The sequence below is a fragment of the Chinchilla lanigera genome, unplaced genomic scaffold, assembly GCF_000276665.1.
Source record: "Chinchilla lanigera isolate Chin_1 unplaced genomic scaffold, ChiLan1.0 scaffold00009, whole genome shotgun sequence".
Classification (NCBI taxonomy): domain Eukaryota; kingdom Metazoa; phylum Chordata; class Mammalia; order Rodentia; family Chinchillidae; genus Chinchilla; species Chinchilla lanigera.
In genome coordinates, this window is record NW_004955410.1 from 8,639,995 (window position 1) to 8,656,226 (window position 16,232).

Sequence of the window (16,232 nt, forward strand, 5' to 3'; positions counted from 1 at the left end):
GGGAGAGAGGGAAAGTGAATTGAAGTTCAAGTTGAAAAGCAGAAAAAAAGCATAAGAGGTGTTACAAAAAGAGTATCTGGAGCAAAGTCATTGAGCCAAGATGCAGCATAATTGCTTTCTACCCCTTCTCAGGAATGTGAAACGAACGTAGCCTTCACGTCAGAGAGAAGTATCAGCAAAAGGCTCATTAACCACATCTGATCGCTGGCAGTGTCGCTGCTTTTAGTTTAGAAGGCTTTGGTTTCCTTTTACATGATTCAGGAGCTTATCTTTGGCGGGCAAGGGCTAATCTAATTTAAAGAAAAGTAACCTACTCCTGAGGAATTTGGCATCAACCAAAATTTCTTAGAATTCTGTTTATTCGGTGTGCCTTTTCATCTAACAAAATGGAAAGAGCCATCAAAATTCTTCTATGGTTAGAACCCAAAGTTTAAAAATAATGAAATATGACACATAACACTTTTGACTTGCAAAGAGAAAATAAGGACAATTTTAAGAGCAAGGGTTTACATAAGAATTTGAGTCATAAATTCCTTATACATGATATCTATTATATATGTGTACCATATTCATATTTTTAAAAAGCTATTTATCATAGTGATGAAGTATGTCTAGTGAGGCCCATCGATCCTCCAGTTTCATTACTGAATTCTTTATTTTTATATCTGAAACTACATCATATGATCACCCCTCCTAACTTTGAGATATGTTTAATAGGACCCGTAGCATAAGTAATACTTCAAATTTTCATCTAAACTGCGAGAGCATAAGAAGCTTTTGTAGACAAAGATCTTAGTAAACAGCATCATGGAATAATGTTCGCAAATGGTGTACACTTACCAGTTCTCGCGGGCCATATGGCTCACAGAAGGTGACAGCGTTGCCATGCATAATTGCACCGCACTGCTCACCGGTCTCACAGTTGTTACATTCAACCCTGCAGGAACATAGAACGGATTCCTAGTCTGAGAACTAAGTAGTGGTTTCCTGCTCAGGTAAGGAAAGATGCAATGGTTACTGTTATTCAGCTCAATCACTACTCCACAGAAGGTAATGGCGTTTCATATTGCGAGAAGTTTCCGAAGACCCGAAACCATAAAAACCCCTGAACATAAGTATCAATTCTTTCAGTTGCTCACACTTGTAGAAGGTTATTTAAATCTCCCAGAGTTTCAGTGTTCTCACCTGTAAAATGGGGATAATAACATGAAACTAAATCTTAGTTATTGTGAGATTAAATGAGAAAGTGTTTATAAAACAAAGTATAGGGGCTGGGGATTTAGCTCAGCGGCAAAGCGCCTGCCTGGCAAGCGCAAGGTCGTGAGTTCGGTTCCCGGTACCGGAAAAAAACCAAAAAAAAAAAAAAAAAATAAATAAATAAATAAATAAAACAAAGTATAGAACCAGTCTCATAATAAGCAATGTATAATGGAAATGATATTATCAACAAGTATATATATCATGCACTGTACAATAATGGTTATAAGTATTAAAAATAAGCAAAGTAATATTCACTTATATAATAAATTGAAAATCTGTATCTCTGAAATCAAAAGAATTTTTTACAAATGTAAAATCTCTTTTTCATTATGGTCAGTGTAAATATTTACTTATTTATTTTTATTTTTTATTTTAAAGATAAAAGAACGAAAACATATTAACAAACTGTAAATATTTAAAATAAGGGTCCTGGGGGCTGGGGATTTAGCTCAGCGGCAGAGCGCCTGCCTGGCAAGTGCGAGGTCATGAGTTTGATTTCCGGTACCAGAAAAAAAAAAAAAAAAGAAAGAAGGGTCCTGAAATAAATTTGTGTGCATATATTATTACCTAAGCTAAAAATAATGGAATAGGATGTTATATCTAAATCCATATAGTGTTGTGAAATGTAAGTTTAAATTCAAGCAAATTTTGGAGACTGAGTTAACCTTGCAAATAACTTACTTAGCTGTTTTATTATTAGAAAATTGTCTGATAACTTAGGACAACATCTCAAACATAAATTTATTCACATCTACCTAGTAGAAACTGAATGTGTGATTATTACGCATTTGATTTTGTATACTTGTGGTGATGTTTATAATGTTCTGCATGGTGACATTTTAACTTAAAATCATTATGCACGTAACATGTAGAAAGAAGGATCTGCGTTTCCCCTGTCTGATCCTCAAATCACATGAGAGCTGTATTTCATGCTGAAAGAGCATTTTCAGAGACTTTCACATTCCAGGTGCCAAACTCCCCAGAAAGGGCACCATGCCCTTTGTTTCAGCGACTGCTGCTTTAACCCTCTCAGCTGTGTGCTGATTTCAGAGAGGGAGCAGGAGCTCCCGCCCAAGTAAGGACGACAAAAGTATGAAGAGATGATGTAGCTCATAAAGTCAAGGTAGAACCATAGTAAGTACAAACTTAGCAAATAATGTAAGTTCTTCTTATATATTTTCTTGTGTGGAATAAAGGATTGGTATTATGTCAAGTGCTTTTTAAAATTATTTTTAGAAGAGAGGAAAAAGAATTTCTGATAATACATTTCTGATAATAAATATAGCTCATGGTATCCCAAATCTTCATGAGATTTTCGCTTGATTACTGGGAAGCAAAATGTAATAAATGCCCTTGACATTAGAAGACACATAGTTGCAGCTTTGGAAGGGCAACACATATGTCTCCTGTTCTTCATTTATGAATGTTATATTTCATAAATATATGTTGAAGAATGAATACAAGACAACCTCAAAACAGAACAACTATTAAGGTCTGAGGTCTAAAAATCTTAAAATAATGCTTGGCACATAGCAAGCGTGATGTGTTAGCTATTATTTGTATTATGAATTTCTCACAGATTTGTACCATTTTCATCTGTTGCAGAACTGGAGATTAAAAGCTGATTCCCCAGTTGCACATAGAGGATCTGTTACATGAAATTCTTACTACTATTTTTCTGATGCTTTACACTCTGATTGTAATAAAAGTACAGAAAAGTAGCACAAAACTTACAGTGGGCTTCTTTAGAGATAGAGAAGGATTATTTGGTGTCAGAGTCACTGTGAAAGGCTTGTGTAAAACATCAACTTTGACAGAGAGAAAATTAAAAGAGCGTCCAAACCTCACAATGGTCATCTGCCATCAGTTTCCAGGGACCCTTACTGAGCCATCACTGCTGATATAAAATCTAAGTCCTGCTGCTTGGATTTCTGTAGCAATCATTCTATTTATGCATGTTCATCATCAGTCTTCAATCATCCATATATCAGAAAATAATATCTGGAGTAAATATCCTTTATACAACCCCTCCTCCCATTGTTTTGATTAAATAGGATTCAGGGGAACCTGAATATCTACATTTTAAAAAAGTGATACTGATGTACATGCCGTACAATCTAGAATTAGACAGCCAGGGAATAGACAATGGATATGGGATGTGTTTGGAAAATTACTTCTGTTTTGTGGAATAACAATGGTTAAAAAACCCACACACATGAGGAAAGCAAACAGATAAAGCTCTTCTCTCTGGTTCAACATGCCCTCCAGACCTTTCTCTTATACATCGTGTTATATATCAGAACTTTACAATAAAATTTTTAAAAGGCATTGGTACCCTGTCAAAGAAATTTAAAGATTTATAATGGCCAGATATTACCCACTGGGTTGCTACTTGGAGGAACAATGGCTTCACTGAAGACTGATGGGATAAATCTGCCAGCTTCCTGCCAATGTCTTTTAAATGCCCTTTGCTTGTGTTCCTCACAGTCTGACTGGGGTTGTCAACATAATTTATTTTAATTTACCCTGAATGTCCATCCCTCTAGGTGGTCAAATTGAACCCTCGCATAACTGCCAGTGGCGTTATTTATTTATTCATTATTTATTAATTCATTCTTGTATTTAAGAGATTTATGTTGAAGACTTACAGGCACTCTGCTAAGCTTTAGGAGTACAAAGACCAATGTAACACTGTCATTTTTTTTTTTTTTCTAGGAGTTCATGTTCCAGATGGAAAGGCAGAGACGTAAACAAATAGTTATGAGAGAGGTTGTCCATGCAAAGCTAGATTCTTTTAAATTCTGTGATGTGTCAGATACTTGAGTCCACTTAAATCTTTCAACCTCAGATCTCTAAGAGGAGAGAGGTCATTGTTGTCCTCATATTACTAACAAGAAAACTGAGGTTCAGAAAGGAGAGACATTTGCTCAATGCCACACAGCTATGAAGCTAAAGGAGCTGTTTGGATCCAGGGTTTGCTAACCCCAATACCCATGACATTTTCCATGGTTCCTAATTTCTCACAGTGAGAGTATTCACTGGCTGTGCCGATACCTCTCCAAGACCGGGAAAGTCTGGGACACTTCCAAAGGCAGTCTTACAACTGGTTCTGAATGAGACGCAGGAGCTACCCACTCAAGGAAAAAGGTGAACGTCTGACGGACACAGAAATTATGAGTCCCAGGCTGAACTATTAGTGCAGGGGTTCTGTATGGCTGGATCTGTACCGGCACATAAGGAAGGACAGTAAAGCACAGGGCTGGGAAGTGGAGGGCTTTCTCCTGCACTTACTGAGTGCAGGTTCTGTGCTAGGAGCTTTATAAACCATGCCACAATTAATTCACAAAACTCTCTCCCTCTATTCTTAAATCCTCATGCAGAAGATGCTGAAACTAAGATTTAGAGATATGATAATTCAAAGATACACAGCTGGTAAATTATAGAACTGGGTTTAAATTTCATTGAAAATTTCTTCACAAAGCCACCAACTTTTAGGGAAATTATTCTAACAAATAATGTCTTAGAAGTATAAAAGACTGAAGGGTGCTGATGTAACTCAAGTAAGAAATAACAGTTCTTTGAAATAAGGTAGGGCTAGGGAAAAGGTAGACCCGGCACAGTGTCACTGGTTAATAAATATGTAATGTGAGGCACATACGCAATTCAAACTTTTCTAATGGCTACACTAAAATAAACCAATGAATTAGTTTCAATAATGTTTCATTTCATCCAGTATATTCAACTTATAGTATATTTCCACATGTAATTAATATAAAATTATTAATCTCTTTGTATATATTCTTTTTATATTATGGCTTCAAATTATAGGGTATGTTATTTTATACTTACAGCACATCCCAGTCAGACTAGGCACGTTTCAAAGGCTGAACAGTCCATATAAGGCTCGTGCCTTGAGAATTCCAGAACTTGGAAACTGTTCTCTGGTGATGCGGACACCCTGAGGTAACTAACTGGACTTTCAGAACTTCATGGTCTGACACGATACTTTAGGATCTGGTTGAAATCATGGGAGTGCATATTCTTAGGGACAGGGAGAGAGAAAGGTATACAAAAAAGAAAAGAAGTCCAAGAATGGATCCCTGGGGAGCAATCAGGTTGCCCTTACTCTAGTTGGTGGAAAGCTCAGACCACATCACACCTTTCTCTGCAAATCCATTCAAGCCTGTCTCCCCTTACTTCTCCATGACGATTAGTAGTGTGATTCATTTCTGTTCTTGTTCCTGACCAAACCTGTACCACCCTCAAAGTGAATCTACAAGCTGAAATTCTTAATACTTTTTCTATCATTAAAGTTTAGCCTTGTATAACTGCCAATATGAATGCATTATCATAAAAGACAAGGTAAACCATAATTTCATGATGAACACAATGATTCTGATGGAGACCAACAAGAGGATGCAGAGAAATACAGATGGTCACTGCTTTTCAGAGAAGAAAAGGGATCCACGTGTCTTAGTCACTTTCTTGTCTTGAAGACACAACATCCACAAGTTAAAGGAGGAAAAACTTATTTTGGTCCATGGTTTTTAGAAGATTCAGTCAATAGTTGGCCAACTCCAAGGCAAGAAGGCATGGTAGAAGGGCCTGGGTAAAGGAAAACTCATGTCATGGAGGCCAGGAAGCAGCGAGAGAAGGGAGGAGCCAGGGAGGGAGCTATCCCTTTCGAGATCATGCCTCTGTGAGCCGCTCCTTCCCAGCAGGCCCCGCCTTGCACAGCACATGCGGCCCCTGAACTCACCAGTGGATGACTCCACCCAGAAGTACAGTGTGCCCAAGATCCAGCCGCCTCCCAACCTATGAGCCTCGGGTGGGATGGGGTGGGGTGGGGTGGGACAATCCAGATCTAAACTGTAACACCACATCAGACAGAAAAGTGAATTTAAAAAACCTGTAGATATAAATAAACATGCAGATTCCAAGAAGACTAATTTCTACCTCTCTACAGAATTCAAAACAGTACTGAAGTACCCACATGCTCTTTTTGTCCTGTCCGGCTAACTTTCTCAGAAGGCCTCTATGTCTAATGGTTTAATTTGGCTAAGTGGAGTCAGGTATTGAATCCCAAAGGGTACTCTTGGTGAAGACCCTCAGAAGTCTGACCCTGCACTCTTCCTGTATGTAAACGTTCTATGCGCTCCTAGGAACTCGAGTTTGATTTACTGGAGGATGATGGTTTGATGAGGCTCAGAGAAGAAAACAAGGCTGCTGTTTGTTGGGACATTTAATTCTATGGTGTCACAATGAAATTTCTTCTCCTTAACTCATTCAGAATAAAATGATCAGCTTTGTGAAGTTAGGAAGCATGCTGTTCCGAGCTGTGTGGGAAGAAGGAAGTTTTAAATAATCCCAGTTAAACAGACTTCTGTTTTTCAATTTGAAAAGGAATGTGACCTCCAAGGCTCAGGATTAGAAATGAATTGCTTCTCTAATAGTAAACTGCTAACTATTTCTCTACTTTAAGACATCTTTTTTCCCATTTCCTAATATGAGATAAATAGAATATAAGAACCTGACAAATACCACGGCACATCATGTGGACTGCCCACACCAAACTATATTCTGCCATGAACAACATGATTAAAAGACATTTTAAGGGGAATGCTTGCAATTTTCAAAGACCATGCAAAGCAAGATTTTATTAAATCTCCTCTGAAGCGCTTTATCACATGCTTAGGTTCCACATGAGCCTTATCTATTACTGGAGTTCACAGATCATCAAGCCAGAGGGGACCTGTAATATCACTGCATCTCATTACCCCCTCATTCTATAAATGGTAAAACAGGACTGGAATTCGCTTTCCCTGGTTCCTTGTTCAATATTCTTCCTACCCCATCCTAATGTAGCCAGTAAGAAAAAAAGAATTTCAGTTCTATAAAAAGAATGTGCTTTTCAAAGAATGTTTGTCATTTTACTGTCATGGTTTACTTTGAAAATCTCCAATGACTGTTATTAAAAATTGTTTTATATTTGTAGGATAAAAGGATTTTTGTTTTGCTAATAAAAATGTACAAAAGTAAGAGAAATGAAGTGGATCTCATAGAAAACATTGAATGAGCTCCTTGGACTGGGGTAAGTCTGAGTCAAATTCAATACTCTTTTGGCTGTGCAAGTACCTCAGTTCACAAACTCAATTCTCTTGACAGTTCTGGTCATAAACCGAACCGGACAAGAACCGAATCAATTTCCCCATAAGCAATATAGAACCTAGCCATTGAATTTGATTCAGTTTTTGTCCAACTCAGTTTGTGACCAGAATCACAGAAAGAATCAAATTCATTAATTGAGGTACCACAGTATATCACAGTAGATAATTCATCAAAATCTATATTATGAATGCATCATGGCTTGCTTTCTCCTTTCCTTCTTTCTTCCCTCTCTCCCTCCATTCCTCTACCTTTCTTCTTTTTTTTCCCTACCAAAAGCATAAAAAAATCAGCAAATATAAAGCCTGGTTCTTGCTAACCAACAAGCATCGAATCATAAACTTAAATATGGAAAAAAAAGGAATAGTTTGAAGCAAGGTTTTGTTTTCCACCACACCCAGCTCCCTGGCAATTCCCAAGCTTGTTGTGCTGGTGCCAGGTCTCTCTTGTTGTTTTTTTGTTTTTTAATTTAAGGTGGCTGTTTTTGATTTTGGACGAGGAATTTGAGATGTAGAGAGTCCACTTCTAATAGGATAATCATAACTTTATCCTGATTTAAAAGTTATTAGGCATAAAAATACGACCAACCACCCGGTCAGCAGGCTCACGAGAACCCGGAGTGAGATGTGCTGGAGAGCGAGGTTCCCCCACGCTGTGGTGACTCAGAAGGGCTTTCAGGACGGGGCAGGAAGGGAAAACTGGGCTCTTCAGCACAATTGCAGATTTCTGAGTGGGTGGTGGTGACGTCATCCTGATAATAATAAATAAATAAATCACTGAAATATTATTTTCTCAAGAGTAGTCTACTGATGTGACTCATTTCTCTTTTTAGATCGGAGTGAAATCACTCCGCCTTTAGTGAGGCACTCTACCAAAACAAGTGAATTACCCAGAAATGCGCTGGACTCAGTTACCATCAAATTCTCATTTGAGACACACGCCATTCGTCCCCAAGACCGAGCACACTGCATTATCCTTTCCTAATTTATTGCCCCTGAAGGGGTCAGCATCTGACACTCAGCCCCACGAGACAATCTGCCATCTATAAGCTGGAAGTGTCTACTTGCCAGCATTTCTATATGGAGACAGTAAATAATTTTAGTAACATGTGTTCTCATTATTTAGAGTTCTTTAAAACTAGAAAAAGACAAGACATTTCTAGTAAACGACAATGTGTCTCTACCCCCAGGTAACAGGGCTCTGCTAGCACAGGTCGTCACGTGAGCTAGCACTGGGGAATCCGCCAATGTGACCATTCCCGAGCCCCGTAGGCCCTTGGTAACTGCGCCATCAGATGACTTCTTCAGACATCAACCCTTCTTGCATCTTCCATTTGTGCATAAATGACCAATGTATGTGACCTCTGGCCATATTACAACGAAGAGACAGTGTCTTCCAATACAGAGGTCATGTCCATTTACTAGTAAGCAATTTACATGCTCATTTTCAAAAAGTAAAAAAGCTTAAAAAAAATTAAAAATTCTATTCTCTTTGTACATGTAGGTTTTTTTAGACAAATAGCAAGGAAAGTTCACTCCATAAGATTGAGAATAATATCACCTTCAACTTTTTTTTTATGGAGCTAACACCTGCCTTGAACGTGAAAATGACAAACTCCATTTATAGCTCATTCTTTCTCATTACTGCTCACTGCAGAAGGTAAGAGAACTCTCTTGATTTCACTGGGGAGTTAAAAAATTTGATCTGTGCTTCTTAACAGGTACAATGACAAATAGGTTAAAAATAACCCTTCTAAACTCCTACAACTGCATGCAATATTCTGATCTCCTACTATGGTGAATTCTACAACATGCTGCTTGAAGAAATATTTTCTCATTTATTTCAAATGTACTTGACATTTAATTCCATTGAGTGAGTTCTTGTTTCTGTCATCTAAAACAGGGATTAAAGTAGGAAATAATATGCCTACAGATTGATATCTTATTTTATTAGTGGGACACCTCCTGGTTAACTGTTCTATTATAGATGAAGCTTTTCCCCAGAGCAATTACATCATAGTTAAAAAAAAAAAAAGAGGAAGGAATATGAAACAAGTGAGGAAAGTTGGAGGAGGGTTTTCTAGTAAGAGAAAAAGTTATCAACAGAAGAGAACAGAGAAATAGATAAAGGGGTGAAGAAATCAAGACAGAGGAAGATAAAAAGGTCCATGTAATTTCAGAAAGCTACACCATGAACCTCCAACAATCAAATGATAATTCCCAAACCGCCGAATACAATGATGTATTAAAGGTTTTGGGAAGGGTATGTGATCAGAGAAAATATTAATTTGACCTTACTTTTCTCATTTATTTACAATCTCTTCTAGTCATTTGCTCTTTAAAAAAATGTAGGGTTTATTCTCCTGTCCCATCCACACTGTCTTCCAGATTTACTGCCCATGGGTTGCCGAAGACTGGGGTAAAATAATTCAATTCTATCTGATTTCTTCCTCAGTTATTTGTTCACTAGCCTCGCTTCAACCCAATTACCTGAGTCCTTCACTTACGTTGTGGTTCTCACATTACGGAATGCTGGAATGCCTTTTATTTTCCTTATTTCTGAAGAGGACATGGCTACAAGATACTAAGGAACTTCAGATGTTTGCTTGACCTCTTTCTTCATATAGGCTAAGAAATCACTGAATAAAGCCTCTGCTGGAAGTAAGGGACACACCCATCCTGAAATTGCAGTATTTTATATTACTTCTTCAATTATTTTTCTCAAAGGAGAAGAACTTTAATAAGCCAAGTCACCAATTCTTTTGTTCCATTTTGTATTAACTATGCCAACAAACTAGTACTTTCGAGAGAATACCAGCGGCAACAGAATCTGTGATCTTTCAGCTGAAAGTTGTAGGGTTTTCTGTATCATCACCAGCTGATGGAGGTCTGCATGTCCTGGAGGATCTGAGACTACTTCAAATCTTCTTCATGTCTCAGATCCTGGCTGACATCACAGTTTACTCCTTTAAAAGGCATCTTCTGAGAAGTCAGTCCTACTTCTCCCTGATCTCTGTAGAACAGGGCATATTTATTTGCTATTAGCATTGTTCTGTCATTGTGCCGGAGGGGAAACATCTGTTGTCATCTCGCTGCCATCTATTATTGTGTTTTTAATAGTCTGTGTTCCCCACTGCAGCATCAGTGATTTGTACTCCCGATGTCTCAGTAATCTTCAAAAACAAGCATTAAAGGGAGAACTTAAGCAAAACGAAGATTCCTCCTTGAATTTGGAACTGCCTGGAGGGTGAAGACTCTTCTTAACAAAACTTAATTGTTTTAAAAAATCCATTTACTTTAGAGTTGCTCTTGTTCCCTCCCTCCTTCCCTCCTTCCCTTCCTTTCCTTTTCTCTTTCTCTCTTCCAAACTATAAATCAGAAATATCTCATTTCATACTTTTTGATTTTTTAATAACCTCTAAAATGTTTAATTGAAGCAAATTATACTATATTATACACCGTGAAATACATGGATTTTGAGTTTTGACAAATGCACGTGACTAAGTAACCCACATCCTTCCGAGGTACATTATTCATTCATCACCCCAGAAAGGTGGAGAACTTACTGAAATGGTGTAACTCATTAAAGGGAATTCTGAAAGTGTCGTTAGTGTGCAAGTAGCATTGTTTAAATGAAATGTTAATAAGGTAAAGCATACTTATGGCTTATAACATTCTTCAAATTTAGTTCTACGAGATTTTTCTTCCTCGTTTTTGGAGGAAGGAATTGGACGGCTGCTGCTATATGACAAATTGGAGAGGATAGTGTTGGACCCCAGGTGTTTACCCGCGTATGCTCTAGTCCAGAGCAAAGTTAAAGTGGAGACACCCCTCCCGTCAAGCCTGAGCTATAACTACATTGGTACCAGTTCCCGTGCCCTCATCAAGGGCCAAGGCAGAGCAACTCGGAAGGAGTGGTCAGGATAGCACAAAGGCTGCCTGTATGGATTGGTCCCCAAAGACCGGAGCAGATATCTGAGGAGGAACGTGTGTCTGGGATGAGAAGTGCGTCCCTACCTACCACCTGTTGTCGCACTCATAAGCCCCTTCAAACTTAACTTAAAAACCAGGAAAATCAGAGATGGCAAGCCAGAGTTGAATGAAATTAAGTTTCCACTAATCTGATAGAACCAAGTTGGTTTATGGACGAACAAAGAAAGGTTTACTTGTCTGATACCCAAGTTTGTGTGCAGAGTTGATAACTACATTTGTGTAAGCATAAAAATTTCTGGAAGGACCTACTGAAACTGTTACCTCAATTGAAAGAAAAGGTAGGTCTAGTGTAGGGGAAAGACTTACTTTAACTGTTTGTAGTTTTGTATTAATTGAACTTTTCACCAAGTCAAATTATTAATTGTTATATGAACTCAAGTATTACAACCGAATAGGTAGATGGCACATTCAAGACTGCATTGATGTAAAAAAAGTTCTTGGTTTTATTCCAACTTCCATCAAACACTTTAAAGGGTAACAGCTATTTCTTTTACTTATAATAATAGTAATATCATTTTATATTGTTTTTATGTACAGTCATTTATGCATGAGAGAACAAACAGATATTAATTACATGAGAAGTTACTTTCATTAGGTGAAGTTAATGCAAGTAAGCAGAATGATTTAACTTTGAAACCAATCTACTTCTCTAATGTTGTACATGTCTAATCTTTCTTTCTGTTTCTTTCATTCTCTTTCTCTCTTTCTTTCTTTCTTTTTCTTTCTTTCTCTCTTCCCTCCTTCTCTCTCTCTTTCTTCCTTTCTTTCTTTCTCTTTCTTTCCCTTCCTTCCTTCCTTTTTCCCTTCCTTTTTTCCTTCCTTCTTTCCTTCCTTCCTTCCTTCCTTCCTTCCTTCCTTCCTTCCTTCCTTCCTTCCGTCTTTCTTCCCTTCTCTCCCCCACCCTGCCTTTCTTCCTGCCCTCCTGCCTTCCTTTCTTTTTCTGTCATACTGAGATTGAATCCATGGCCTTCTCCCTTTGTTATTTTTTATTTTGAGACAAGATCTAACGAAGCTGCCCAGGCTGGGTTTGAACTTGTGATCTTCTTGACTCAGCTTCCCAAAGTGCTGGGATTAGAGGTGTACCATTATGCTTGGCTTAACTTTTAGTGTATTGATTTGTCCTTTTATTTATCCATAAAATAAAAATGGAATAATGTATTTAAAACTTTTAGAACCTCATGGGAGAAACATGGTAATATAAGTAGCACATTTTCTCTTGAGGCAAATTTTTCTTTTTTGTCTTTTTGAGACAGGGTCTCACTATGCAGTTCAGGCTGGCCTTGAACTCACTTTGTAGCCCAAGCTGGCATCGAACTTGCAGCGATCCTCCTGCCTCAGCCTCCCGAGTACTAGGATTACAAGGGTGCACTACTATGCTCAGCTATGAGGCTAGTTTTTTGGTGATGATGAAATTTCAGCCCAAAGGGGCACCTCCAGCACTGTGCTCCTATCCAGTGGGGTGTGGCAGGGGTACAGAGACACAGACTCGGGAGCAAGGACTCTCTTTCCCACATCGCTGCAGAGCTGCCAGTGGCTCTCACTCTTCTGTGGGAAAAACACTGTAAGAGACAAAACTCCCACGACAAGATATGTACCACGGAGACAGACCTCAGGAGAGTGAAACTGCCTATGAGAGTCCCAAACAAGATGGGCTTTGTTACTTTACTAGAAACACTTAACTGTGATGTCTGATTTTACTGGGTGCTGGTTTCTGACGTTAGGGCATTCATGTTTATTTTCAAGGGATTCAAGGCATCGCACAACCTCTTTTTCCCTCCTCTGTGATTCTGCTCTACTGCTACCTTCACCGATGTGTATCCCACAGATTACGCAAGAGAGAAATATTTAATTTGGTGTTTGCTTTTCATGAAAGTGTAATGAAGGAAGTCTTGGGAACTCATTTAAATAAATTAGATTAAAACAGTTTTAGTAATAACGATTATTTTAAAAAAATAATATCTGAGTTTAGAAGAGACACATAGTCTGTGGTGTAAATACATCACCTGTGGAAGGGATGAAATTGGGGAGAGAAGGAAGAGGAAATGGAGGTCGAGGCTGGAAGGATGAAAGGAAAGAGAAGCGGGGGGAGGGGAGGGGAGGAGGAAGGGAGAGAGATCAAGCGAGAGGGACCTGACTTCACTGAGCAGTGGCACTCATGGAAGGCAGCAAGGACGGCGTTGCCTCCTTTCTACTGTGAGGAAGTGGGGCCCAGTGAGGGGAAGCGACTCCCCCCTTTTTCAGGGTGCTCAGCTAGGGGTTTCTTGGGTCATACCTGATCAGCCTGATACCAGTCTCCACCGGCTTTGTTCTACTAGTCGTCTCTCCAATAATGGGTGTCTATTGCCTCTGTTTTTCTTTTCTTTATTTAATTTTAAAAGACTAAGCAAAGGAGATTATGAATTGTAAGGGATAAAGCAAAATTACTTTCTGAAGCACATTTGATAGAAGACAGAAGAAATTGACTTTTAAAGGTTAAAAAGAGGTTTTCTACAGAGGTAGGAAAAACCATAGTTTAAGTTAAAGGGACACAAAATCCATAATTTTGGCCAAGAAAGCACATAAAAACCATAGCTTAAGCTAAAGGGACACAAAATCTATAATTTTAGCCAAGAAAGCACATATTAGATCAGTCATGAAAATGGGTGAAGCAGAATCAATCATATTTTATTGATTTAAAAACCACAGAATTTGAACCACATAAAAGTCACATTCTGTATTTGTCAAGAAAACTCATTGAAGACCATGAATTAGCTTGACAGAAAAGAGCTTGCCTTGAAAGAAATAAATCATTTGATAACATCTATATTAGTGGAATATAAAAAGTGTCAAGAGAAGTAGAGAATTTTTCCCAGGTAAAGCGGCACTTAGAAAAGTTTCTTTTTCCTTAATAAAGAATTCAATTTATTTTAATAAATTTATATTTAGGATCTATCTTAGAGAGATAAAGGCCAGTTGATAGATTATTTCCTTAAATGGCATATAAATTATGTGGCTTTATGACTCTGTCTATTCTAATAATATTTTGTTCTATATTTACATGATCTAGACCTATATTTCTTTTTAGAGAAGACATAGAAGTTTGCTGTCCAGTACTGAAGCCCCAACACGCTATCTACAGGTCATCTTTAACATTCAGTTCATGAGTACTTTTTCCAAGAAACTCCCACCAGGGTCATTGTCCCTATTTTTGGAATTTCACAGTACATTATTTGCACCCCTGTGGTGCATTTCATCTATCCTAGATTACAAGCTTTTAAAGATGTGTTTTAGGGTCTTCTCTATTAAACTACCAGCTCATAGGGAGAACTGTAACCTTTTATTAATCTTCTCTCTATGTAATTACTGCTCATTAAAACAGTGAACATGAAAAAAACCAGGCATGAATATCAGAAGCTGACACTGGAGGGTGACATGGTTATTCTCTTTCGAGTACTGAATATTGTTTAGATTCCCACGACCATTGGAAAGTTTGGAGTCTCTTTCACTCTTGCTTGTCTGTACAGTGGCATATAATGTCACAGAAAACCCCAGTTCAGATAGTTTTCCAAACTAGACAGATTGATCCCAGCTCTGGACTGACAAACCTACTCCTTCACAGTCAGCAAAAATATAACACATTGCCAAGAAATTCACGCAGTAATCTCTGTATGCAACAGTTATTAATGAACAAGTTTGAGTTCATTATTTCTTTGCCCTCAAAAATCCCATGGAGCTTGCACTAACAGGCTTCTAAGAAAAGACTGAAGTATAAATAACGAGGTGATCTAAAAACTTAGGAATTATTTGGAAATATGATTCACATCATTTGTCATCTCAGGCAAAAAAAAATCTTCTTTTATTGGGCCTCAATGTAATTATCAGAAGCATTGTAGCATAATGTTTTCTAAATAAATATTTTTGGAAAACTGAAAAATATTCCAACCATACCCATGGCTCAGAGGAGCACCTAGATCCAGTCCTTGAAGAAATAAAGAAACAAGCATTATGAACAGTCTATATTGAGTCTGTACCACAGTTGAACGATTCTGATACTTTAGCATTAATAAGAAATCTAATTTTAAGCAACTACTCCTTAACAGTGTAGTTAGCATTACTTTTTTTTTTGCATCAAATAAACCAAAATGAGGTATATTCCTGCAACTTACCATATATTTGGATTTAATTCCAGTTGGTGGTAGGAGTCAAAGTCATCTCGTAGGATAATGCTGTCGGTATGTATTTCAGCTGAAAAAAAGGGTGGTGGTGGTAATATTTAGAAGAGAATTACACTACAACCATAAATTTAGCTAAACAAAAGTATTAACATCCTGTACTTCTGATAATACATAGTATTTAAAACTCAACAATAAATTTTAAATGAGCAGTTGACTGTTCTGTTCCTACTGTGGGTTGGGGTGAAGGCTTAGTCGTTTAGACACCTTGAAGCCTGGAGCCCTGAACCCCTGAGAAAAAGCCTGTCAAAGTGTCACAGGCAGGAGAGGCAGGGAGGCCCAGGTCAGCAGCAATAAGAGTCCACAGGGAACTTGTGGCTCACGCACTGACACACACCCATCCACGTCTTCCAAGAGGCTGTCAGGCAGATTCAGCCTCCCTCTCGCTTCACAGCCTACAGGGCATGGGGTACTCTGGCTGGCCGTCCACCTGTAGTTAACACTGTTGCTACGTACTGACCCATTTTCTCTTCTCTTTCCTACTACCCTTCTTCTGGCTTGCTTCCTCATTCCCTACATTCATTCATTTTTTATTTACTGTGCTTTGACTGCATAGGAGAAGCTATCGGTATGAATAAGTAAAATTCCTAAGTAAAGTTGATTT

General features: G+C 38.2%; 1 protein-coding gene across 2 annotated transcripts in view; it reads right to left on the reverse strand.

Annotated features, from left to right (window-relative positions):
• Reln (reelin) overlaps positions 1-16,232 on the reverse strand; it is a 439,528-nt gene that overhangs the window by 215,556 nt on the left and 207,740 nt on the right. For both annotated transcript variants that reach the window (XM_005377236.2, XM_005377235.2), the window contains exons 6-7: positions 15,563-15,641; positions 841-937 (exon numbers count right to left, since the gene is read on the reverse strand). In XM_005377236.2, coding sequence (XP_005377293.1) covers positions 841-937; positions 15,563-15,641 — 176 coding nt within the window. The remainder of the gene's footprint in view (positions 1-840; positions 938-15,562; positions 15,642-16,232) is intronic.